Here is a 25,127-nt window from a genome sequence, read left to right on the forward strand (position 1 = left end):
TTTCTTCAAAGGGTCACGTAGCCCGAGCAGAACAAGGGCCGTCGCCTTCCTCCTGGAATGCCTATAGGCGAAAAGGGACGCGCGAGCTCCCTCAGAAACTGACCGTATGCCTCGTCTCGGCCTCTTGTATCCGGTTGCCGGCCCAGACGGCGCATGAACGCCTTGCGGCAATCGAGAACAAAAGCCGTTCAAAGACCACCATACGAACCAACTATTTCGTTCGCTTCTCTACGGCCAGTTATACAAACACGCAACAAGACCTCTGAGTTAAAGATAAGCTAAAACCAAAATAAATGTGACCATAAAATTGATTTGCGCTCAAATACACGGTCGCCTAAAAGTGTAGCAGCGACTTGAAAAAATGGCGAAACCTGCCACTCAAAAAGCGCGCCAAAACACCGAAACTTGAAGACCACTTAAACCCGCCGGGAACGCGCGCTTTCCGCAAGCAACACTGCCCATCGCAGCGGCGGACGTAGCCAGATGGAATAAATTTATGCAAACTATACTTCAGCACTTATGCCCTGGTAGAAATTTGGAAAGATACATACTTTATTGCTGTACAACGTGCCTTACGCTAATAAATTTATTGTTAACCTCGAACACAGACGAGCAACCTGCTTTTGCATTGAAGCACAGTCTTGACTTGACGAAGCAAGTCAGCTTGAGCGTCTATGAAACGCGAAAGCCGACTTGGGCGTTTTGGAGTCCGCCTCTTGCTTCGGGCCGACTTCGTCAAGTCAAGTCCAAGCCCGATCCAAGTTAGATCTCTGCATTCGGGGGTAAATATAACAAAGTGTGTTTGTATGCGATTTTAATATAACGAAATTTCACTTCCGCTGCAAAGGAATGCCGAGACAATAAATGGAAACTTCCGCGGTTGCAGATGGTCAAATGATTGAATTCCGAACAGCTGCTTGCAAACGGACTCCTCTCAAATCACCCGTGGCGCGACAAGAACAACCGCCGAAGTGCAGCCACATTATGTTCCGTCTAAAGTCCCAGTGCGATAAGATCCTATCACGGCCTGTGCACTTTGTGCTTTAGGTGCGAGTGAAAGTGTGTGAGGGGGACACAAGAAAGATGGTGGCTTCACGAGTTTCGCCTTCCCACGCGAGCAGAGGGAAAGGGGGGGGGAAGCTCACTCGTGGTAACGCGATAAAGCGCGCGCGAGGGGCGGGGAAGGGAGGAATAAGTTTGCGCTTCACGATTTCTGGTGCGCATCTCCGCCGTGGCTGCGCATGGCTGTAAGCGCGACTGAGCGCACAGGCAGCTGCTGCACACCCTGCTTTAGAGGTAATCTGCCTCGAGTGGGCGTGCCGAGCAGGCGTGGCATCATGTTAGTGGTCATCCCGTACGTTTAGTATTGGATGTTGCGTAATCTCGAGTTTCAAGGACTTGTTGGAGTGAGAGGCAGACGAAGCATTCGCTATCAGTTGTGGGGGTGGAGTGCAGGCGAAAGCGTAGTTGGCTTCGCTCAATTCTTACTGCTGATGTGAAGATATTGTCGACGGGGCATGAAACCGTATCATTCGTCACCGACTCCCAAATTCGTCAAAATAAATTGTTTTCTCATTCATATTTGCCTTTTTTCGATTGCCCGACAATTCGGAAAATTCCGTGGCCCCTTTCCTTGTAAGAAAAATATATCGGCACCTTTACCTCCTTTGTTATATCAAGGTTTACCTGTATATATTGTTATGTAGATTATAATAAAGAAAAATTTGGAGGATGCCTAAGATTGCCTTTGAGTGGAACGCAATAGCGTTCAAAGACCCCTTACTGCTTTTCATGCTTCCCGACAACTGCAGCTTATGTAACCGTAATGGTTACCGGGAAATGCTGTCTGTAAATGCTGTGCCTGAAGGTGAGCTTTCTGGTAGAAATACAGCCTCTTGTGCAGGTCGATCTTCTCTTATTGTTTTGCACTTTTAATATTTCAGTCTGAGAAGAGCTAACGTAAAGAACATGTGCTGTCAGTGGTTTTCTTCTGTTACATTTATTTGTTGGTTGCGGCTCTCTAAATTCTGAGGAATAACTTTGTAAAGAATGAAAGACAAGGCGTGAGCAACTTCAGTGGTAGAGAAGTGGTTGGGTATGCATAGTTCGGAATTTGGTTCGAAATTCTTTTTGCCTAAGTGATGTCCAACACTGACGCTGGATACCGAAGCGGGACGCCGACGCCAGATTTTCTGCGACGCGGGCTAATGAAAGTGGATGAAAAGATAACTTGCCTGCCGCCGGTTGGAGCCGAACCTACAAACTCTACATCCCGTGTACACTGTAAGCGCGCGCACGCGCTTACAGTGTACATGGGATGTGTGTGCGCCCACACACACACACACAAAAACATGCACGCGCGTGCGCACGCACGCACACACACATTATTCTACGTGTTCCCAAGCTGATTTCTCACATTTTACCATACTGGTTAATGCAAAATATGTTTCAGCTGTCGTTTCTTGAGGCGAACTTGCTTTCTTTAATAACCATTTATGATTTGATAGTGCCAATGTGATGGCCCTTAAGAACGGCCTATTCCTTGCATGGTCATACTCTGGTGAAGGCCGTGCCACGACTGCAATGTTAGAAACCAAAAGCAGCTTTTTTGCATGTGACCATGTCTTCCTCTTGACACACATCAGACTCACTAATATTTCCCATAAATTATATATATATATATACATATATATATGTGTGTGTGTGCGTGTGCGTGCGTGTGTGCATGCGGTCATGCGTAACAAAATAGAGCCTCTTGCTTTCCCTTCTCTCATATATATATATATATATATACTTGTTCTGTTTACCTTGTAGCACCACTCAAGTTCTTTACGTTTGAAAGGTAGCCTGAAGAATCCCTGTTTTTCTACTATATATATATATATATATATATATATATATATATATATATATATATATATATATATATATAGTCTTCAACTACAAGCAGTTTATAAAGACCAGATAAATCAGATGTTTTTGCAGAACAAAAGATTCCACCACCATCATGCTTTGGTCGCTGCCCCCCCCCCCCCCCCCCCTTCTTGTTAAGAAAAAGTGCTGGGTATGCCCTTGCACGGCCACTCGATGAAAACACGCAGATGCGGCCTGCCGCGTTGCGCCGTCGTCTATGGGCGAGAGCGTGGAAGCGGAGTTTACAGTTGTCACCGTGTTTCGCGAGGAGGGTGCTAGTTGTCAGGGAGAGCCCGCGCTAGGCACTGGCGGGAAGGAGCGAGCATTAAAATGTGCGCGCAGCTCAGTGTTTTTTTTTTATTATTTATTCGCGTGCATCGTTACCGTTTAGTGCCACTCAAGACAGCTTACGCCTGCATGATCTTTTATGCTTGCGGCACAATGCTGCGCAACTGTTGCGTGCCGCTGTGTATGACGAATGCTTCGAAGAACACCCAAATCCGCTACCATGAGTTCCCTAGCAACGCAGAGCGCAGGGCAGCATGGCTGTGAAACATTTCCTGGGAGGGACCTGGCGGGAAAGGAACAATATGGCAGCCAAATGACAGGTTATTGGTGTGCTCTGCATTTTACAGAGCGCCACTACAAGGCAACCGCCAAGTTGACTGTGTTTTGGCCAACTGCGGTGCCGACAGTGTTCCCCAGTTATCCCAGCTACATGAGCACGAGGACCACGTCAGCTCCAAGGAAGAAGCGGCTGCGCTTGGAAAGAAGAGAGGATGATCCGCAGTCACGGGCAAAATGCGTGGCCACTGTTGCTTCACATGACGAGCCTGTTGTTAGCCAAAACGGTTCACCACCTGACAGCAATGAAACCGTAATGCCTAATAATACTGAACCAGTGGTTGAAACCTGTGCTGAAATTGCATCATTTGCAGATGCATCATGCCAAACTTCTCTCAAGTTTGAAAAAATGACAGAAGAATCTAAGAAAACAATGCGCCGCCTTCAAGTGGAGGCCGCGCGTCTTAAAGGAGCGCTGCAGGCACTTCAAGATAAGGTCGATGGAGCTGAGGAGCGCGCGCAATTTTCTGAAAAAGACAAAAAAACAAGGACATTGCCTATTTTATGAAGGTACTCGATGGTGTTGCACAAGGCGACAAGACTGCCGAGTTCATTAAGAACCAAGTCCCCAGTTTCTCCATGAAGACATCATTCTAAGGGAGTGTGTAATTTGGAAGGCTTGCTCAAGCAAAGGATATGAGCATGTAAGAGCCAGAAATCTTTTTAAGCTTCCTTGCCGCTCAACGCTGCAGAGATATATATGTTGTCCATTCAGCTGGTGAAATTGGCATCAATTCGATGATAAAGGAGCGGCTGTGTATCAAATTTCTTCTTCCGCACTTGTTGCAATGCCAGGAGCTGACTTGCAGAGTGGAGGGCCACGCCATGGAAGTGTGCAAAGTTTTCCTGATAAAGCTCTTGCGACCGGCCCTTGCAAACTGGGCACAAGATATTAACCTGTCAGTTGAGCGACTTGTACACCTGGCTCAAAAGCCTCTCGCCAGGAAAGTACTGTGCCTGTGATTAAGACAACACAGAGTATTCTTTTTCCTACATGGACAATAAAGCAGTTATAACTTCTCCGTTGCTCTCAACGTCTTCTTTTTTCTAGAGTGAAAAACACAGTGCTTCAGTAAATACAAGCGCACTTGTCAGCAAGCGGCTGTGCTGTTGCAGAAATAACTGTTGCATAAACGAACATCTTCGAATGTATGGCGCAACGGCAAGAAAGGAGGAAACAAAGAGACGCGGACAATCTGAACTAGCCCAAGCAACCACTTTAGCTATAAACAAACAGTTGCTATATTTTGGTGGAAACATTGCCGACCTGGTACATTTGGTAGTCACGCTTACTAATATGATTAATGCTATAAGAGCTTTATTACCGCCCTTTAAATAGTGGCGAGAGCACGCGAGCTGGGCTGTCGCGCCGCGATCTGTGGATCCGCCGCAAATATCTCCGGCTGCTCTCCCCTACCGGTGGCACCGCTGCGGTTTCCCGGAACACTAGGCGAGTTACGCCATCTCTGCCGCATACGGCAGGCCGCACCTGTGCGTTTTTATCGAGCGGCCATGGCCCTTGTTTCATTGAGAGCATGTATGCACTTATGTCCGTCACGAAAGTTCTGGAATTGGCATAATCACCAAATATTTATGGCTGTTTTCTTGTTTCTTTCTGAGACAGGAGCTGGGCTACACAGTAAACTTTGGCACACTGTGGTTAAATGCAATGTCGTAAGATGTCACCAGTGCTCATTTTCATCCATTTGTTGCACTATTACAGCGTTAGCTACAGTGATGTGCTTACACTATGGAATAATTGCTTTGGTATGCTTGTGAAAAGGGAACAATTTCAGGTTTCGCCAGTAGGTTGAGGTAGGCTCAACATATATAGCAGTTTCATTCTAGTTTGCATGTTCACGCTAGAAGCGAGCTATTTGCAACATCAAAAATGTAGCTGGCTGTGTACTTTATCTGTATATGTTTTCTGGTCCACTCTTTTCTCGATTTGCTGTTTGGTTCAGAGCAGCTTGTTCTTAATTCATTTGTGAATATTCTGCATGTCAGGGCTGGATATTGTGGGAGATACGGGGTTCTCCTCCGTACTCTTGGGACAAAGGAACGACAACACAGTAGTGCAAACAGTCACAAGGGCATTTATTGCACCTTTCATAGATCAATGCCTGCTAGCCAGCCGAGTTGCTATCCCCAAAACATGCCGATGGGCGCGCGACAAATCTAGAAGTCCGACTCACCACGACCGCAAAGCGAGCGAATATGTTCGCCCCATGCTGGATCCCAACGCCTGGTCGTTCGCGTGTACAGTCACGCCAACGGTGTCCAAGGCGGCCATGCGAGACGGTCTCGCAGAACCATGGATTGGCGCGCGTGCGCGGTACGTCCGGCGCTGTTCGCCGACCCGCCGGGAAAGAGCCAGCGCCTTGTCCCTCGGCGCCCGAGTAACCCCGCCGCGGTGCGACGGTCGCGCCATCTCTCGCACCGCGCTTGTACCACTCCGAGCGCTGCGGGCGCCAGGCCACGCTAGCCGTGCGGGAAAACAGCATATCAGGGGATGCGCTATGTGGGAAAACATCAGGGGACGCGCGAGAGTCGCGCATCCCCACAATATTTGGAAGCTACTAAAATGTGATTAAAATTTTCAGTAGTGGCCATTCAATTTGAAGGCTGATTGGAACAAGCTGTTCCTATTGAATATTTGGAAGTTTTAAACATTTATGCACCTCTGCTTAATATTTTTTATTTATGCAAATCTTTAATAGAGCTGAAAATTTTGTTTATACTAAGCATAGTCCTAAGTAGTGCTATCTTGATGAAACACAAGAACGAAGTGGCGTAATCAACAAAATGTGTGTGTCTCACTTCTTTGTTCTTGTGTTTTGTCAAGTTAGCGCTACTTCAGACCATGCTTAGAGTAGAGTTCCTGCACATGTTTGTTAAAAGTTGTTACAGATAGAAGCTTATTTATTAAAGGGAGCAGCACCTGTGTGAAAAATGACCTAAGTGCACTTCCAAAATTAGTGTCCTGGATTTTGCTGCTGCTCCTAAGTGATCGGTGGTATATGTGACATTTCATTCCAGGTACAAAAGTGCGGTTCATGCTGGGCCCCTCACTGTATGGCAAAAATGTCAAGTTCTTCATAAACACGCCACTTACATCCGGCGCCACTTATTCAAGGACCCAGTATAATGAAGTGAACTGGTGCCGGGACATCCACAATCCCAACGATGAGACAGCATACTTTGCTGACATCACTTTCATCCTGGCAGGAAGCTTTCATTACTACTTCACGTGCAATGATGAGTAAGTCCCGCAGTTATATTTTTATTTACTATCTGTTTATGTTTATTTTGTATACTCTGTTATTGTTTACGTCTATCTTCTATACTCTATTAACCTCCTATGACACAATTTTTTTGTTTCTCTATATAAACCTACAGCAGAGCCTCGCTACGACAAAGCTGGTAATTTTAATTATCACTTTAATAGAAGCGTCACGTGATCTCAAACCAAATGCATGCATTTTGCACATGAATACTCAAAGCAGGCAGCTGGATCTGCTTAGTACGAAGAGCTAACCAGCAAAAATTCAAAAATCAGCAAAAATTCAAAATCTTGGGGCGGCAGAGTGCTGGCTTGGAGCTGTGCATCCTCCCTGCCCCTCTAACTATGCAGAGAGAATGGCATAAGTGGTGCCCGCGCACCAGTTGGTGCCTTTCCTGGTCAAACGGGACACACAGAAATGGAGAACTGATGTCCCGACGTCGTCATATGCATAGTGCAGCGCCTATACAGGTGCCACTGATGGCCACACAGCAGGCGCTTTGGAAAGTAAGCGTGGTATGCAGTAGCAGATGACAATGCATTGCAGCAAGGAGGGCTGAAGTTTGTGGCTGCAATTTCCATTTCGTTCAGTTTCCACACAGCTATTTCAGTTGTGAAAGCTGCAGGAAAGGCTCAGGCCTCTGTGAGAGTAATCATGTACACAATAGTATTACTGGAGTATGGGGCAACCCAGTCCGCATACATACCAGGTGTATCCTGCAGACAAGCGCAACAAAGCCGGAGGAAGTGGAGCTTGTGTTAGGTAGTTGGCTTTGTTTTGTTGACTAATGTTATGTCTCAGTCGTTTATTATTATTTTTGAAATTCTACCCTTCCCGTATTACTGTTTCTTTACCTCAATAATAGGCACAGGTCGTTGGTGCAGACCTATATCTCGAACGACTCCACATGGCGGGATGCCTGCACACATTGTAGTTTTCTCCCTACCACTGAATACACATGACATTGCAGATGAGTGCCATCAAAGTCGCCTCAACAAGAGTAATTGCGTACACTATAGTCAAGGAAGTCGTCAAATGCATGTGTGAATAAAAGTGCAGCTGCACCACCAGTGCAATTTTACTGTGTATGCTGGCAAACTGCCCTTTCCACTGCAGTTTTCGCAATTTGAAATTCCTTTGATAACCTGCTTGGAAACTTACAAAGCTAAAGTCTTACCAACTTCCGAGCTTTTTTTTTTAATGTTAATTTTTTAATGTTTTTTAATGTTTTTTTTTTTAATGTTAATGTGAGAGAAGCCACACTTTATATTAAAGGCAGAGCAGTGTTGGCCAAAATAAGTGGGAACTGCCAGTAAGGCTGGATTTAGTCCTTTGTGGCATAGGCATTGCACTCCCAGGCCACAAAAGATCAGAAAGGAATCAACTGTGTACAATGCATGCACAGAAAGGCACTCAGCTGTGAAACAAAGAAAGCACTCTGTGTGGTAAGTCAGCTCATACAGTTCAAGGCGTAAGGACTTCACAAACATGGCCCGAATTTTCAGCAAACTTGAACTGCCATCCTCACCCTGAGCGACCTGTTTTCAAACACATTCCCCAAGCAACCACAATATGGAAGTTGTCTTCAGGTGAAAAAAATAAAGCTGGTAATAAACTCTTTAATAATTCCGTTAAAACACAGCGTGACTTAAGCTGCTTATGAACAAGGTGAGATGAAAACCTCATACTTAAAAAAAATCAGCAACAGTTCAACATGTGTGAAGTCACGCGTAAAATAGATTAAAAAAAATCACCGACGATTATGATACTCCCTAATGCGAAATTTGAGTGCAGCTATATATGTGTTTTCATTTTGCAATATATGGAGGCCTTGCACCGATCATCACACCGGCTGGCAGAGCCACAATGTGTGGTGCTATACAGCTTAGACCATTTATGACGTAACTGTTTAGAGTGCAGAAGTGGCTACAACACAGCCTTTTCTGACTCCCATTTACCCTCCCATAGAACTCCATATATACGTATATCGCTTAGAGTGCAGCCGCGTGAGATGAAATACCGGTTATAATGCGGCTTTTGTGGGAAAATCCTGCCGACAAGCGCGGTAGCAAGCACGCTTCTCAATAAGATGTGCCCACTGATGGGAGAGGAGAGCAACAAGGGTGATGCGGAGGAGGAGCACCAGAAGCAGAGCAAACTAACGAAGGAAAAAAAAAAGTCGCAGTTTCATCCAAAAGGTTGAGCATCAATTGTGATAACAAATCAATGGCCAGCTATACGAAGTAAGGATAGTAGTTTTATCGGCTGAATGAACTTGTAAACATAGGCGTACTAAGTAAATTAACAAGCGTGGTGTCACGCACACAAGCCAACATGAGCACATATAACTTGATGACTGCGGAAACTCACTGTCAGAACGCTGCACTGAGGAAATGCGGCAGCAGCAGCGAGTGAATTGACCTTTGTGCAGCCACTCGCATGAACGTGAACTAAGCAGCGAAAACACAGCGCAGCATGGGCTCTACTTATCGCAGATGGCTTTCAAGATACAACAGCCTGATTGGGCCACCCAGAGTAGAACCCCCCCCCCACTCTTTACCCTCCCACCAAAGCCTTGCGCGCGACAGAAGGCAGCGTGCCTCCTCCCCGCAATCTGCCGTTACACGCAAGAGATTGAGCCGTGATCGCTGGCTCACTCTTGCGCGCTTTCCCTCACACACACAGCTTACGACACACGGCGACAATTTTTTCGCCTCTCAACTTGATATGGAACCTCAAGATGACGCCAATGCCGACGGTAGAAATGTGCCCATATTGGTAGGAGTGTCCATATTGTTACGCGTGGAAAGACAGAGACGAGAGAGGCTATTTACAGGCTATTTTCACTGGAGCCAGGCAGCCCGGCCGACCCTCGCTTGCGCCAAAGGCACAGACCCACTTCATCGTCATTCTCGCGACGGCTCGTCTCTTGAGCATCTCTCGATGATATCGTAATACTACCCCCCCCCCCCCCCCCCCCCGGTGGCAAAAGCGCCGTCACGGTGCTTTTAAATATCCAAGGCACGTGGAGAGTTGTAGGGCTTGAGTCGGGTGACGTGGACAATGTCACTGGTTGTCACACAGGAGGACGTAGTGGGCGTGGCTAGAACAATTTCATAGGTGACATCGCTCACTTGGCGGAGCACGCGATATGGGCCGGTATAACAGGCAAGCAGTTTTTCACAAAGGCCAACGTTACGCGATGGTGACCAAAGCAACACGAGGGTGCTGGGCACAAAATAGACATCACGGTGACGGAGGTCGTAGCATTGCTTCTGTTTGTCTTGAGACACTTGTAGACGAGCGCGCGCAAGTTGGCGAGCGGGGTCAGCATGGGCGATTGCATCACAGGCATAATCGCTAGTTGAAGCTGTGGTGGACGGAAGCAGTGTCCAGTGGTAGCGTCGGTTCTCGGCCATACAGCAGGTAAAACGGGGGAAAGCCGGCAGTTTCGAGACGGGAAGAGTTGTATGCAATGGTAATGTAGGGAAAAGCCCGGTCCCAGTCACGGTGGTCGTCTGAAACGTATTTGGATAGCATGTCTGTAAGGGTGCGGTTCAAACGCTCAGTGAGGCCGTTCGGTTGAGGGTGGTAGGAGGCAGTAAATTTATGCTGTATTGAGCAGGCACGCATGGTGTCGTCAGTGACTTTGGCCAAAAACGTACGGCCACGGTTTGTTAGCAATTGACGTGGAGCACCATGCATCAAAATGATATCATGTAAGAGGAAGTCCGCAACATCAGTTGCGCAACTGGTCGGAAGAGCGCGGGTTACGGCGTAGCGGGTCGCATAGTCCGCCGCGACTGCAACCCTCTTGTTTCCTGATGTAGATTGCAGAAATGGGCCAAGAAGGTCTAAGCCGACACGATGGAAGGGCTCGGCAGGGATGTCGAGCGGCTGCAAATAACCAGCAGGGAGCTGGGAAGGCTTCTTGCGTCGTTGGCATAGTTCACAAGCGGCGACGTAACATCGTACAGAACGGGCAAGGCCCGGCCAGAAAAAACGGCGACGTACACAATCATAGGTTCGAGATACACCGAGGTGTCCTGCCATTGGTGCGTCGTGAAGCTCTTCTAGAATGGTTGAGCGGAGGTGTTTAGGTATTACAAGTAGGAACTCAGAGCCGTCCGAATGAAGGTTATGACAGTACAGTGTGCCGTCGCCGAGGATGAAGAGGTGTAGAGTAGCATTGGCCGGAGAGTGTTCAAAACGGTCGATGAGTGCTCTGATGTAGGCGTCACGACGTTGCTCGTCGGCGAAATGAAGCAGCTGTGATACAGAGAATATGCAAGCAGCAAGGGCAATATTGGAGGAGTCAGCGTCGTCAACAGGGTAACGCGACAAGCTGTCAGCGTCTTGGTGCAGGCGGCCAGACTTGTACACCACGGAATATGAAAATTCTTGTAGCCTCAAAGCCCATCGACCAAGCAGGCCTATAACCCCGCACCTCCACCAGAATGTTATGTGTGGAAAGACACAGACAAGAGAGGCTATTTACAGGCTATTTTCACTGGAGCCAGACAACCCGGCCGACCCTTGCTCGTGCCAAGGGCACAGACCCACTTCGTCGTTCTCGCGGCAGCTCGTCTCTTGAGTATCTCTCGATGATATCGTAATAACATAATTGCTATCGCAATAAAGAAAAAATTGTGGCGGCAGCGCGATGTGGGTGCGCGGTGGTTGCCTATGCTACAGAGAAGCCTTTTGCTTGGCTGCTTATCAGCGGTGCGCTTTGCACTGAACGCGGCTTTAGTTTCTATGCACCCATTGCGGTGCACATCGTGAAGTGTAGATATCGCGCATGCGATGCTGTCAGTTTAAGCACTGTTTCGCAAATTTAGTTTGGAGCTGTTAGTCTTTATGTGCACTTGTGAGCTTCCGCCATTTGTACCGGTGTGCGCACATACAAACTTGGTAGGCATTCGTAGTAGTTGCCATGGCTGATCGCCAGAGGAACGAAACTCCGCTTTATACGCGTTGCTCCCACTTCAGCCCGTGCGCATGATTGCATGCGTAGTCTCTATGTAATCTACAGGTGTTAACAGTTCAAGGGCGAGCTTCCTGCGACGGCATGCCACCTGACACCCCGCCAGCTCAGCCTAACCAGTGCACCTCGTAGGTGATGAAAGTTGTGGTTTAGTGCCGAGTAAACTAAATGTGTCGCAATGGCTGTACAGCGCATGGAAAGAGGAGAGACCACCTGGATTATGAAAGTGAGGGCATGGGTAACACTCGAATGGCGGCAACTTGGTCCGTGGTCACCATGTTTTCGACACCGTGCATACACCGATCGGCCGGAAAAATCAGATGAGACACTGTACTGCGCCTGAAATTTCTGTCACCATTTAAAAAAAAAAAATTATGACTACTTTGTCTGCTTCACGCGAAGACCATGGGTTCTTAGACATTTACCTTTCAACGTCGTAACTTTAAACAAATGCAAAACTCCCGGTCGCATGCTTCGATTCCCGGATATGCGCTGGTACTTGGTCTACATGTTTTGCATATGTGCAGGCCTTAAATCGTTTGAGTTATAGTGTGGTACTACTTATAGTGCGGATATTCGCGACTCCATTGACTTGTGTTATAAGCGGTCTATGCTGCATATAGGCCTGCCACACAGTTCCCACTTCCCGGCAACCGCAGCTTATGCAGCCGTAATCTTTATTGGGAAATGCTTGTGGTGAACGCTATGCATGAAGGCAAGCTTTCTGCTTCTTTTTTACTTTCCCCTGCATGGCTGGTACCGCGGATGCGCGGATGTGAGTGCCATATGGTGGTGCTTTAAGGTGACTTTCTCCACTTCCCTTCTCATGCTTACTCTGAACCCTCCTCCTCTGCTTTCCTCCTCGCACTTTCTTTGCTCTCATCGTATTTCATTCCCTGCTGTTCTCTGCACTCGCTCTTTCATCTTTCGCCATGCTCGTTTGCTTGGTTACACCGCCGAGGCAAGCCGATGCTCAACACAGGAATCAGCACCTAGGAGCTGCGCCCTAACATTATGAACTGCACGACAGCTGGTGCAACAATTTAGGGACCACATAAAACCAAAATATCAATCTTTGCAACTCCAAGGAGCTTTAACACACTACATGATGCACTCGCACAGTTGCTCATCCTAGCTAGAGCAACACGGTAAAGAATTGGCAAACAGTAGAAGTGGCAAGCGGCATTCAGAGCCTAAGCGAAATACCTTTAACCCACATGGTGCACTCAGGACAAACTGAACGAAAGCATGAATAGGCCGTGATCAAGTTTGTCGCTTAGCCGTGTAAACATGATCGAGTGCAGGAAACACCGAGATGACAGAAGGAAAGTGTGGGAACAAGAAATTTCCCACCCAATGGCAGGGATTTATTGCTGCCATTGCTGTCACTCATGCGTCCTTGTGGGGAGCGATAAGAACAGTCGATGGCAAACTTTTGTAGGTATTTGAGCGTCCCAATACACAACAATTGTTCTTTGACATGCCTCGAAGCTTTGGCCACGGCACGCATGTGACAAGTGTTGCTTATTTTGCTCTGAAAACTTGAACCAAACAGAGAAGCGTCAGCAACAATGCTGAAAACTATGGCGGACTGCTGCCTCCTTTCCTGAGTGCACTTAGCAAAGCTACAACCAGTGGTGCGTCTGTCAGTGTGCACTATGCATATAGCTTTGATTCATAGCTTTGGGTTAATATGATGTGTGATGCCTGCTGCCTACATGTAGCCTTTGAGATTGTCTAATTGCGCACTCTGTCAATCTCGAAGGTCATGGGGAAGCGACATGGGAGGACTGCACTTGACTCGCGCCAGTTCGCTCCCTGCTTTCATCGTTGCGCTGCACGCATGTGTTACGGTAGTCTCTGCACCAGTGGGAGTGCATGGCATGCAATATTGAGATTTAGGCTTGTTCAGCTACAGCAGCTTTGGTTTACTCTAGGCTTTGGCGAGTGTCTTGCATTCATCGTATTGTTGTGTACATGCACCTTGGTAGTCATTGCTCCATTGCGAATTCACATTGTGCACTATCAAGATACCGACACTCTAGCACTCTAGGCCTCTTTAACTTCAGCAGCTTTGGCGAGTGTCTGAGGTGCTGCACGCGCGCTGTTGTTTCAACGTGTGGGCTATTCTGCCGAGAAATCTTTCAGTGGTTCAATTGTACATTTTATGGTTTCCTGTGCAAGCTTTACCGCGGGAGCGTTCTGCAAAGGATGCTTATTGCCTATTATGCTAACAACGGCTACAGCATCAGGATTCGTACACCTCCTTGAAATACTTAAAAACCCTTGAATTTGGAAAAAGAGTTTCAAGGGCCCCTAAATCTCGTTGAAAATAAATGTGCTCCCTGATTTCATTGAAAACTGGGGTTGGGGGTGACTTCTGAGCATTTGGTCGACATCGGCACTATGCTGTAGACATTAGCTATCCAAAACTGATACTATATATCCTCTTTTGAGAGTTTCGCTTGGCATTTGCAGTCTGGCATGTGCACAGCCTCTGATGACAGGTTTGGTTAAATTGCCATTGCCATCGTAGTGCTAGACAAAGCCAGATCAAACGACCAAGCCAAATCAAGCAACCAAGCCATACCATCATTTTTGTTGTTTTGCTGGCTGGTTTACATTGCAGCCATCATGGCTCCGTTTTTGATGCCTGGACTCTAGAAATTCCTGGAGGAAAGTAAGTTTCAGCCATTGGCTTTACTGTTACGAGTATCTTTGGATGAAGCCGGACACTACTAACCCTCATTGAGTGAAGTGTGTGATGTGCCATAAGTCAATTGGAAATCATTACTGTGGGAAAGTCAAGTTTGAAGCCGGTTGAGAAGCTTGGAGTGTGTGTGCAATCTAGTGGTTGCTTAGCTGTAAAAAATTGCAGCTAAGGAGGAGATCTGAATATTTTTTAGTTTATCTGTATGACTGAAGTTAATTTGACCTCCAAAAGCTGTGTTGAATATGTCAATTATAATCGACCAACGTCTGGGCGGACCTATCGACTGACCATACAAGGCAGGAGCAAAATACAGAAGTTGAAAAAAAAAAAAGAAAGAATTAGGCTTAAACAAGAACGGTGTGTACTGAAGGCACTGGGCAGTGGGCATGGTGCTGGTGTGCGGGTGCAAGAGAAGACGACGAGAAGTGCTTGCTTCCCCGTTACGATATAGCGCCGACCTGTTTACGCCTAGCGCTACAACCTATATCTAGTTACCCTTCTGCTAGGCGAACACCCTCATTGCATTTGGTGGAGCTGCTGGGTTTCTCTTCGACATCCTGGAACTCCGCAGCCGAACGCTACCACCAGCTGTTGCAATGGATGAACCGGGACCGTCCCAGGCTGCTGCTCCCGTGCCCCCCGCCATCGTCTGTTCTGGCGTCATCCGGCAGCGCGATCCGGCTATATTTAGCGGCACAGACGACCACGACGTGGAAGACTGGCTCGCCGAATATGACCGTGTAAGCGCCTATAATAAGTGGGACGACCGCGCCAAGCTCACAAATGTCATCTTTTACTTGACTGACGTGGCAAACCTATGGTTCCGCAATCATGAAGCCGATTTTACCACCTGGTCGGCTTTCACGGCAACCTTGGCAGAGGTCTTCGGCCGTCCCGCCGTTCGCCGGCTTCGCGCTGAGCAGCGCTTGCGTGGTCGAGTTCAACGCCAGGAGGAGACCTTCACTAGTTATATTGAAGACGTGCTCTCGCTATGCAAGCGCGTCAACTCATCTATGGACGAAGCTGACAAGATTAAGCACGTCATGAAAGGCATCGATGACCAAGCCTTCCAGATGCTCGTCGCGAAGAGTCCGCGGACGATTGCCGAGGTCGTACAGCTCTGTCAGCACTACGACGAGCTGCGCAAGCAGCGTGCATCAACGCGCGCTGCTCAGCAGGACACCACGGATCTATCTCCGTTGGATTTCGGCCGCGACGCTGCCGATATCTCTGCCTTAATGCCGGAGATAAAGCAGTTCATCCGTCAGGAAGTGGCACGCCAACTCTCTCTGGCGAACAGCACACCCGAGCCGTCGACAACCTTGGCTCCCTCGCTTCGCCACGTCATTCAGACCCAAGTTGCCGCGGCGCTGCCATCTGCCCCTCCTCCGCAGCCTGCAGCTGGACCGCTCACTTACGCTGACGTTGTTGCCCGGCCTTACGCTCCTCCGGCTCCTGATGCCTACCGGGCCACTGGCACCTTCCATGTGCCGCCGCCACCTTCACGCCCGATGGTCGTCCCTTACTCGGCCGCTGGGGCGCCTGTCGTCAACCCGTGGCGTACATCTGACAACCGGCCAATATGCTATTTCTGCCATTTTCCGGGCCACGTAGCACGATTCTGCCGCCGTCGCAGCCCCCGTTTACCTGCCAGTGGGGGCGCCTCAAGCTACAGGCCTGCTCGACTTCCGCGTCAGGACCCATCTAGCCTTCCTCCGGACTCATCTTACAGTCGCCTCCCTTTCGATGCACGCCGGTCACCTTCTCCACGTCGCCGATCCATTTCCCCGATGGTTCGCCGACCCAGCCCAGCCCGTGAGGAAAACTAACAGTCGCAGTTCCAGAGGCAAGAACTGCGTTTACGTCGAACATTTCAAGGCCTCATTCTAACCCGGTGAACGAAATTGAACTGTCCGTAGACGGCGTCACCGTACACGCACTTATCGACACCGGAGCCGCCGTTTCTATTATTAGTGAGAAGCTTTGCCGCAATTTGAACAAAGTGACCATTCCCCTTACCTCTCTTTCTCTGCGTACGGCAACCTCGCATCGCATTCAGCCTTCAGCGTCGTGCACAGCCCGGGTTGTCATTCAAAGCGTTATGTATGTTATAGAATTTGTCGTCCTACCTCGTTCCTCACATGACGTTATTCTTGGATGGAATTTCTTATCTGTCAATCAAGCTCTTATCGACTGCGCTCGTGCCGAACTTACGTTATCCGTGCCGTGCTGCGACCATGACGACCATTCTTCTCCTAAAGTTGTTGCCGCCTCTGACATCGACATCGCACCTTTCTCCGCCGCTCTGGTTCCTGTGTCATGTAACTCTGCTGCGAAGTCATCAGTTCTGTTTACACCGTCGGCCACTTGTGCGCGCCGCCGGAACTTTCTACTTCCGTTTGCTGTCGTCACTTTTTGCGACGGTTCTGCTGCCCTTTACGTGTGCAATCCGTCCGCTTGCCCATCATCCCTACTCCGCGGCGAGTGCCTGGGTACCGCTGAAGCTTTCGATAGCGTTCTCCCGGCCACCATGTTTGGCGACACGGCATCACTTCCGATTTGTTCCGTCACTAATCCTGCCGCGACTGATGCCCCTGTAGACGTCTTCGCTCGCGCCGTCGACGCAGAACTCACACCTGCGCAGCAAACAGAAACCATCAAACTCCTCCAACGTTTTCGTTCCTCATTTGACATTGACCAACCATCCTTGGGTAGAGCGTCCGCAGTCGTTCACCGTATCGACACCGGTCAGCAAACACCATTGCGCCAGCGTCCCTATCGTGTGTCGGCTGCTGAACGCCGTATCATCGACCAGCACGTTGACGACATGCTGGAGCGTGGCATCATCCAGCCCTCTAACAGTCCCTGGGCATCTCCGGTTGTCCTCGTTAAAAAAAAAGATGGCTCCATTCGGTTCTGCGTCGACTATCGCCGCCTTAACCGAATAACGCGCAAAGATGTCTACCCTCTGCCGCGCATCGACGATGCCTTGGACTGTCTGCAGGGAGCGGAATTCTTTTCGTCGCTCGATTTGCGCTCCGGGTACTGGCAAGTGCCAATGGCAGAGGCCGATCGTCAAAAGACAGCCTTCGTAACGCCTGATGGGCTATATGAATTCACTGTCATGCCGTTCGGCCTCTGCAACGCGCCTGCCACTTTCGAGCGAATGATGGACACCATTCTTCGAGGGCTGAAGTGGAAAACGTGCCTCTGTTATTTAGATGATATTGTGGTTTTTTCCACCGACTTTGCGTCGCACCTCAACCGCCTCGAGCAGGTACTTGCGTGCCTCTCCACTGCAGGACTGCAACTAAATTTGAAGAAATGCCACTTCGGCGCTCGTACACTTACTATTCTCGGCCATGTAGTTTCAAAAGACGGTATCCTTCCGGACCCCACAAAACTTAGCGCCGTATCCGAGTTCCCTAAACCAACCACCATGAAAGAGCTTCGCAGCTTCATCGGCCTGTGCTCCTATTTCCGACGCTTTGTCCGTAACTTTGCCTCTGTCATTGCCCCCTTGACGCAGCTTCTCACCGGCCGTTCTGACCTATCAGCCTGGTCCTCGGCGTGCGACGACGCATTCCAAGAACTACGACGCGTTCTCACCTCGCCTCCAGTACTGCGACACTTCGATCCCTCTGCTCCAACTGAGATCCATACGGACGCTAGTGGTGTCGGGCTCGGCGTTGTTCTTGCACAACGCAAGGATGGCTTCGAAGAATACGTCGTCGCATATGCCAGCCGCACCCTTACCAAAGCCGAGGCGAACTACTCAGTTACTGAGAAGGAATGTCTGGCCATCATTTGGGCTATCGGCAAATTTCGTCCTTATGTGTACGGGCGTCCATTTGACATCGTGACCGACCATCATGCCCTATGCTGGTTATCTTCACTAAAAGATCCAACTGGTCGGCTTGCCCGTTGGGCATTGCGCCTACAAGAGTACGACATCCGCGTTGTTTATCGCTCAGGCCGAAAGCATTCAGACGCAGACGCTCTATCCCGGTCACCACTGCCCTCTGGCCCTGTCCACTCGTCTATTTCTACCTGCGGTGCCTTCGCCCTCAACATTTCCGACATGCCATCAGAGCAGCGCAAAGACCCATGGATCTCTTCGCTTATTGACTTCCTGTCCAGCCAGTCGCCAGCACCGATCTCTCGGACGCTTCGTCGCCAAGCCACGCACTTCATCATTCGGGATAACCTGCTGTACCGCCGCAACTACAATTCCAGTGGCCGTAAGTGGTTGCTTGTTATACCCCGACACCTCCGCTCCGACATCTGCGCCACGTTCCACGACGACCCACAATGCGGCCACGCTGGTGTATTAAAAACATACTCTCGCCTGCAGCTTCGGTACTACTGGCGCGGTATGTACCGTTTCATTCGCCAGTATGTCCGGTCATGCCACATATGCCAACGACGCAAGACGCCACCTCAACATGCCGCCGGCCCCTTGCAACCTTTACCATGCCCCGCGCGCGCGTTCGACCGCGTCGGCATTGACCTATACGGTCTGCTTCCCAACACTCCAAGCGGCAACCGCTGGGTTATTGTTGCTATCGACCACCTCACGCGGTACGTTGAAACTTCAGCCCTAGCATCTGCCACAGCAAAAGACGTCGCCAGTTTTATCCTTCAAAATCTGATTTTACGCCATGGAGCACCTCGAGAATTACTGAGCGACCGCGGTCGCGTTTTCCTCTCTGACGTCCTTTCAGCATTGCTAAAGGAGTGTCGCATCATTCACCGCACTACCACAGCATATCATCCTCAGACTAATGGGATGACCGAACGTTTCAACCGCACCCTTGGTGACATGATGGCCATGTATGCTTCATCTGACCACTCGAATTGGGATCGCATTCTACCTTTCGTCACCTACGCTTACAATACCGCCACGCAAAGCACCACTGGGTTCTCCCCTTTCTTTCTCCTTTACGGACACGAACCTTCATGCACTATGGACACGATTCTACCTTACCGGCCAGATGCTTCGGAGTGTACGACTGTTTCTAGAGCGGCTGCTTACGCCGAAGAATGTCGCCAGCTCGCTCGTTCGTTCACATCCCAGGACCAGTGGCGCCAAAAGCTTCGCCACGATTCATCCACTACGGCTCCGTGCTTTGCGCCTGGCTCGCTGGTCTGGTTGTGGGTGCCCTCTACTCCTCCAGGCCTTTCCTCCAAGCTGCTCTCCAAGTACCACGGTCCTTATCGGGTACTGAAACAAACATCCGCGGTCAACTACCTCATCGAGCCACTCGAAACGCCTTCCGACCAGCGTCGTCGGGGCCAGGAAATTGTCCACGTCTCCCGGCTCAAGCAGTGCCATGACCCCCCTGTGTTCTCCTGTCCTTAAGTCGCCAGGATGGCTACTCTTTCGGTGGGGAGTAATTGTACTGAAGGCACTGGGCAGTGGGCATGGTGCTGGTGTGCGGGTGCAAGAGAAGACGACGAGAAGTGCTTGCTTCCCCGTTACGATATAGCGCCGACCTGTTTACGCCTAGCGCTACAACCTATATCTAGTTACCCTTCTGCTAGGCGAACACCCTCATTGCAGGTGTATCAGTAATGTGGATGAAAATGCAGTCAATGTAGAGAGATGTAGAGCACTGTGCAATAACAGTGATGAGTGTCCTGCTTTACCAATGCAATGAATTGTCACATTTTTTGTTGTGTGCCATGAAGAAAGCCCACGCAAAAAAATTGCATCACTGTATGCTTGTGCCTATGCCCTAGAACAAATAGGTACCTCCCAATTTCTTCGATTTTATTGCAAAGTGCCTGATTTTTAGCACTCATTTATGGTCGTTGTATTGACACGAATGTTTGATAATTTTTTATTTGCATATAGTTTGGGCAAAACCAATTCCAAAAAAGACGAATACAGTCACTGAGTGATTCCAGCATGTCATATAGCCTTGCCATGCTATATTATATGCTGTATATGCGGGTTATATTGTCACACTATTCAATCACTTAAGTTGCTCATACCAGTTCTTACATCCTTGACAAAATTATTCCTCAGAATTTTAAGAATGGCAGCCCACAAACAAATGCCATGAAGCATAACACTGACAGTGCATGCCTTTTACCTTAAATCTTCTCAGGCTATTAAATATTAAAAATGCAAAGCAATATCAAGGCTCAAACCTGAAATTAATGTAATTTTACTGGTGTGGCAGGCTGTAGTATCTCTGGGATGGGCCCACGAAAGAGGTTTGAAACATACTGGATACAGAAAAGGGGCGGTAAAGTTGCTAAGAAAGATGGTGTCCTTAATTAACAAACCTAAATGAAATTGTCCGGCGGTGGGATTCAAACAGAGGAACCCTAGCACAACAGCTCGATCCTCTGACCATTAGGCCATGGGCGCATGCCTCAGTAAATGGAACATAACATCCCTGAATATTTCATGCGGGCAAGCCAGTGCAATGAGACACATGGCACCTTTTATGAACACTCAGTGCGATTTTTAACCATCATCAATAATTACACATAAAAATACTGAATAGTTTTAGTATATTTTCGGAAGAACATTACTCACATTAACTATACAATTTCCCTTTGTGTCAGAATTTGAATGCTAGGTGGCAAAAAATGTCTAGGCGTGTTCATCGTTCCATTTTGAAAGACTGGTGCACAGAAGCTGTATTCCTCAGTTAGACAACTTTGCTTGCTGGAACGAATTGTTAAACAGCCTACGCAGACTATGCAGACCCTGTCGGCTTTCGACATCATTTTACCACATGTAATAGCCAACATACGGTAGTTAGAATAGTACCTGTCAATGCGTGGTTTCTGCAGCAAAGCACCATGTCCCTCACATGGTGCAAACATGCCTGCGCATGTTGTCACAATGCCGGCTGAGCAGCTCCCTCGAAATGCTAATTGCAGTGATGCCAGACGGGCCCGCATATTTGCAAATACCACTTCATTTAGATGCAGAAACAATGTTCTGTTGACTGAGCAGTGCACTCTGCAGCTCAATGTCAAAGGCGTCCAGACGTGGCGCTGCTGGAACAGAAGGCCGAGGCTAAGTGACGGCGTTAACAAAACCCTGCAGTTCAAAAACGCGAAGCGGATGCACATGTCAGGCCTGCCATGAGCATGCCGCAGTACGGGAGTGGGAGGTCAACACAAGGTGGCAATGTTGACAAGGTCCTGTAGTTCTAACCGACGCTGCTCGCGGTCATAGAGTTTTCTCTTTTCTTGCGTCTACGCACGCCAGACCATGAGGGTTTACTTAGTTTATGTTTACTGCAATTCATACTGCCACTACAGCTTTGAGCCTTTCACTTCATGTAATATTCTGATGTGTTGCTATCACATTCATTGCTTCGCACTTATGGTGAAACTTTGATTTTTAGTTTCTCATTCGGTTGCACAGTGCATGCAATTTTCGGTCAAATTTTCTTAAAAAGTAAACAAGGAAAGGCTTGCATTAGAATCAGGTAAATACCATATCAGACGTTGTGAGCTACGTTTATTGCTTGAAAGATCTTCCTAGGACAGGCTGAAAATAGGAATTTTAAAATAGGAAAATAGGCAACTTGTGTTCAACTTATCTACTCTACCCTAAGCTCTGCCTAGACAGACGCTGCCACTAAAGGGGTTGCTATTGGGCTTACCACACGGGTCAGGTGCATGCATGCTGACTGGTCAAGGTTGAATTATCTGGCGAAGGCTAATTTTAGGATATAAATAACATATGTTTGGGCCAATAGAAATGCATGAGTGCCATCCGGGACCTTCAGTTGAGATTGAATTAACTGAAAAATCAAATTGGCCATAATTGCAATAACGGAAGTTTAGTGTATAAATTATTGTGTTCATTGAGGTTTTCTCTGCCTAGTGTCTCTGAATGTCTCAAGCCTCTCTCTAATATGACACGCATACATCATTGAGACAAAGGCGTAAATGGTTAGTTCCATGTGTAAGGACAAACTGCTGCAAACAGAGCCTACAGTATATATTGCCTACACTGTTAGATAAATATAATGCTTGCCATAGTGTTTAGAATTTGACTCCCACTTCCTTTAAGTTATATTTTATGAAAATTTTCAACTAATACTTTTTAAAATCCCTGGTTTATTTACATTTTTCTTGTGCATGAGTTTGTTGATCCCTTTTTCCCCAAGGTTTCACATTACATATTGTGTCTTTTTGAAAAGTTATTTCGTCATTTACTGCTGATATAAATTGTGCCTGCATGTTGGCCCTGCATGGTGTTTTCTGGGGCCCAGATGTGCTCAAGCTGCTGTTTTGTAGCTTTTTGCCTGTAGTCCATTCTCTAATTGACTAGGACAAATAGAACGTTGTTTAATTAATTCATTCATTGGCTGGGAAGTAGCTAATGATTTCCACTTCAGGTGCGAACTTCTTCAAAATCGTTTAATTGCTCCCTGGGTAGCTGTGGTGCATCAGTCTATGCATTTTACGCAGCCAGGAGAATCCCCCTGGCTTTGAACAGTCTCATGGCATATGTGGCGATTGTTGTGAACAAACAAACAGACACATTCTGCCAATATTGTAACCCATAACTGGTGTTCACAGATGGTTGTTCACCTATGCAGTCCTGACTTGATGACTTTATTTGAAGGTTAGTCAGCCACATTTGTTTGGCTAAGGTATGCTGAATTCAAACTTCAGCCATGTTTATTGTCATTGGTCGCACAGTGTGTGTCTAAGAACAAAAATCTATTGTGATCTGCGCAGGTGTGAACATGCAGGTTCAGGATACTTTCTCATTGATCCTGTGCTTCGGCATGGCAAGGATCGAGAGGTCCTGCCATTGGACTGTGTCCAGTGCCAGACAGTACTGACCAAGTGCCTGGGACCCTTCGATGGCTGGAAGGAGAAGCTGGCAGTGAGCCGCGAGAGTGGCTATAACTTTGTCCATTTCACGCCCATTCAGGAGTTGGGGGACTCCTTATCGTGCTATTCTCTCCGCAACCACCGCAGGCTAAACCCCATGTTCAGCACGCCAAATCGCACGTACGACATGAAGGATATGGAAGAGCTTGTCAACATGATGTGTGATGAATGGAAAGTGAGTACTTGCACAAATTATGACGGCATGTACCATGATTTACACGAGAGATGGAGCGGCAGAGAGAAGCGCTCAAATAAGATTGATGGGTCTGAGTCACTTAGCACATATGATTAACATTTTTAATGTGTTAGCATTCTTTGGGTACTTCATGCACTTTATGGGGGTCTCTGTCTGTCTGTCTGTCTGTCTGTGTCTGTCTGTCTGTCTGTCTGTCTGTCTGTCTGTCTGTCCGTCCGTCCGTCCGTCCGTCCGTTCGTCCGTCTGTGCGTGCATGTGTGTGTGTATGTATGTACATTATGTTATGTTTGTATCTAACCATTTTCCCGCCTACCTGGCTCATTGGGTAGTCAGTGGTTGAATGGTTAGCATATCAGGCTGCTGTGCTGACGTAGCAGGGTTTGAAACCAACCATCAGATCAACTTGGGTCACTGAGTATGTGCCATTGTGTACATATGTGCCTCAGTTCAGTGAAGCTTTCTCACGCTGACATGAGCCACTGTGACGCGGGACTGGGTAGGCATTGTTGTTCGAAGAAACCCTTTTATGCCGACTTCTGGGTATGTGCCACTCGGGTTGTACTGGTCTTCAGTGAAAGTCCTTGATGCCAACTAGGCCCACTGGGTACGCACCTGTAGGCGTGTGCCCCCTCTTCAGTGAATGCCTTTGACACCAATTTGGGTGACTAGGTACGTGCCCCTGGGAATGTGCCACTCTTGGATTGTAGCGCGAAGTGAACACGGACACAGAAAGGAGCAGACAGGACGAGCGCTAACTCTCAACTAAATTTTTAATAAAACGAAGAACATATATATATATATATAGGTGAAGCAGCATAAGAACGTGACAAGGTAAAAAACATCAGTTAAACATATCAGGAGGTGTGGAAGTCAGAAGGAAACAACACACATACAAAAAAAGATTACTTCAGGTTAATACACGTATTGTGAAGATACTGAAATTCGCATTCTAACAGAGACAAAGATACATGGCTAACGCAAGTGTCTCCTAATCTTTTGATGTGGAATGCCTCGATTATTTCCCGTGTGGTTTGGCATTTGTGTCTGGAAAGAATTTTTGAGTCTTCAAAGAAAGGTTTACAACCACAATTGAAACAATGTGACGCTAAATGGGATGCATTAGGGTTGTTTAGTGAATGTTTGTGTTCTTTTAGTCTAATATTAATGCACCTGCCGCTCTGTCCAAAGAAAGTTCTCCGGCACTTGAGTGGAATCTCATAAACTATACCGGTGTTACAAGGCACTAAAGGGGACACATGTCTAATGCCGCAATCATCTTTTCTTTTTTTTTGCCACCCTGTTCAAGTTTCCTATTTATCATAGGGCACATGTTAGACAACTTGCGGGGGGCCGAGAAAACTGTATTGACGTCATATCTATTGGCCATGTTCCGTAAACCATGGGATAATCTATGTATATAGGGTACCACTGCAAACTTTTTTTCTTTTGTATGTTTTTCTTGTTTCTTACTGGTGCTTTTTACCCATTTTAAAAGTTTTTCGCAGGTTAGTGATAATAAATGCACAGGAT

General features: G+C 47.9%; 1 protein-coding gene across 3 annotated transcripts in view; it reads left to right on the plus strand.

The window, feature by feature from the left end:
• The window catches only part of LOC126539315 (glycogen debranching enzyme), a 175,454-nt gene that overhangs the window by 15,677 nt on the left and 134,650 nt on the right, over positions 1–25,127 (plus strand). For all 3 annotated transcript variants that reach the window (XM_055075514.2, XM_055075513.2, XM_050186095.3), the window contains 2 exons: positions 6,577–6,799; positions 23,243–23,576. In XM_055075514.2, coding sequence (XP_054931489.1) covers positions 6,577–6,799; positions 23,243–23,576 — 557 coding nt within the window. The remainder of the gene's footprint in view (positions 1–6,576; positions 6,800–23,242; positions 23,577–25,127) is intronic.

This window comes from Dermacentor andersoni, chromosome 11 (assembly GCF_023375885.2).
Source record: "Dermacentor andersoni chromosome 11, qqDerAnde1_hic_scaffold, whole genome shotgun sequence".
Lineage (NCBI taxonomy): Eukaryota > Metazoa > Arthropoda > Arachnida > Ixodida > Ixodidae > Dermacentor > Dermacentor andersoni.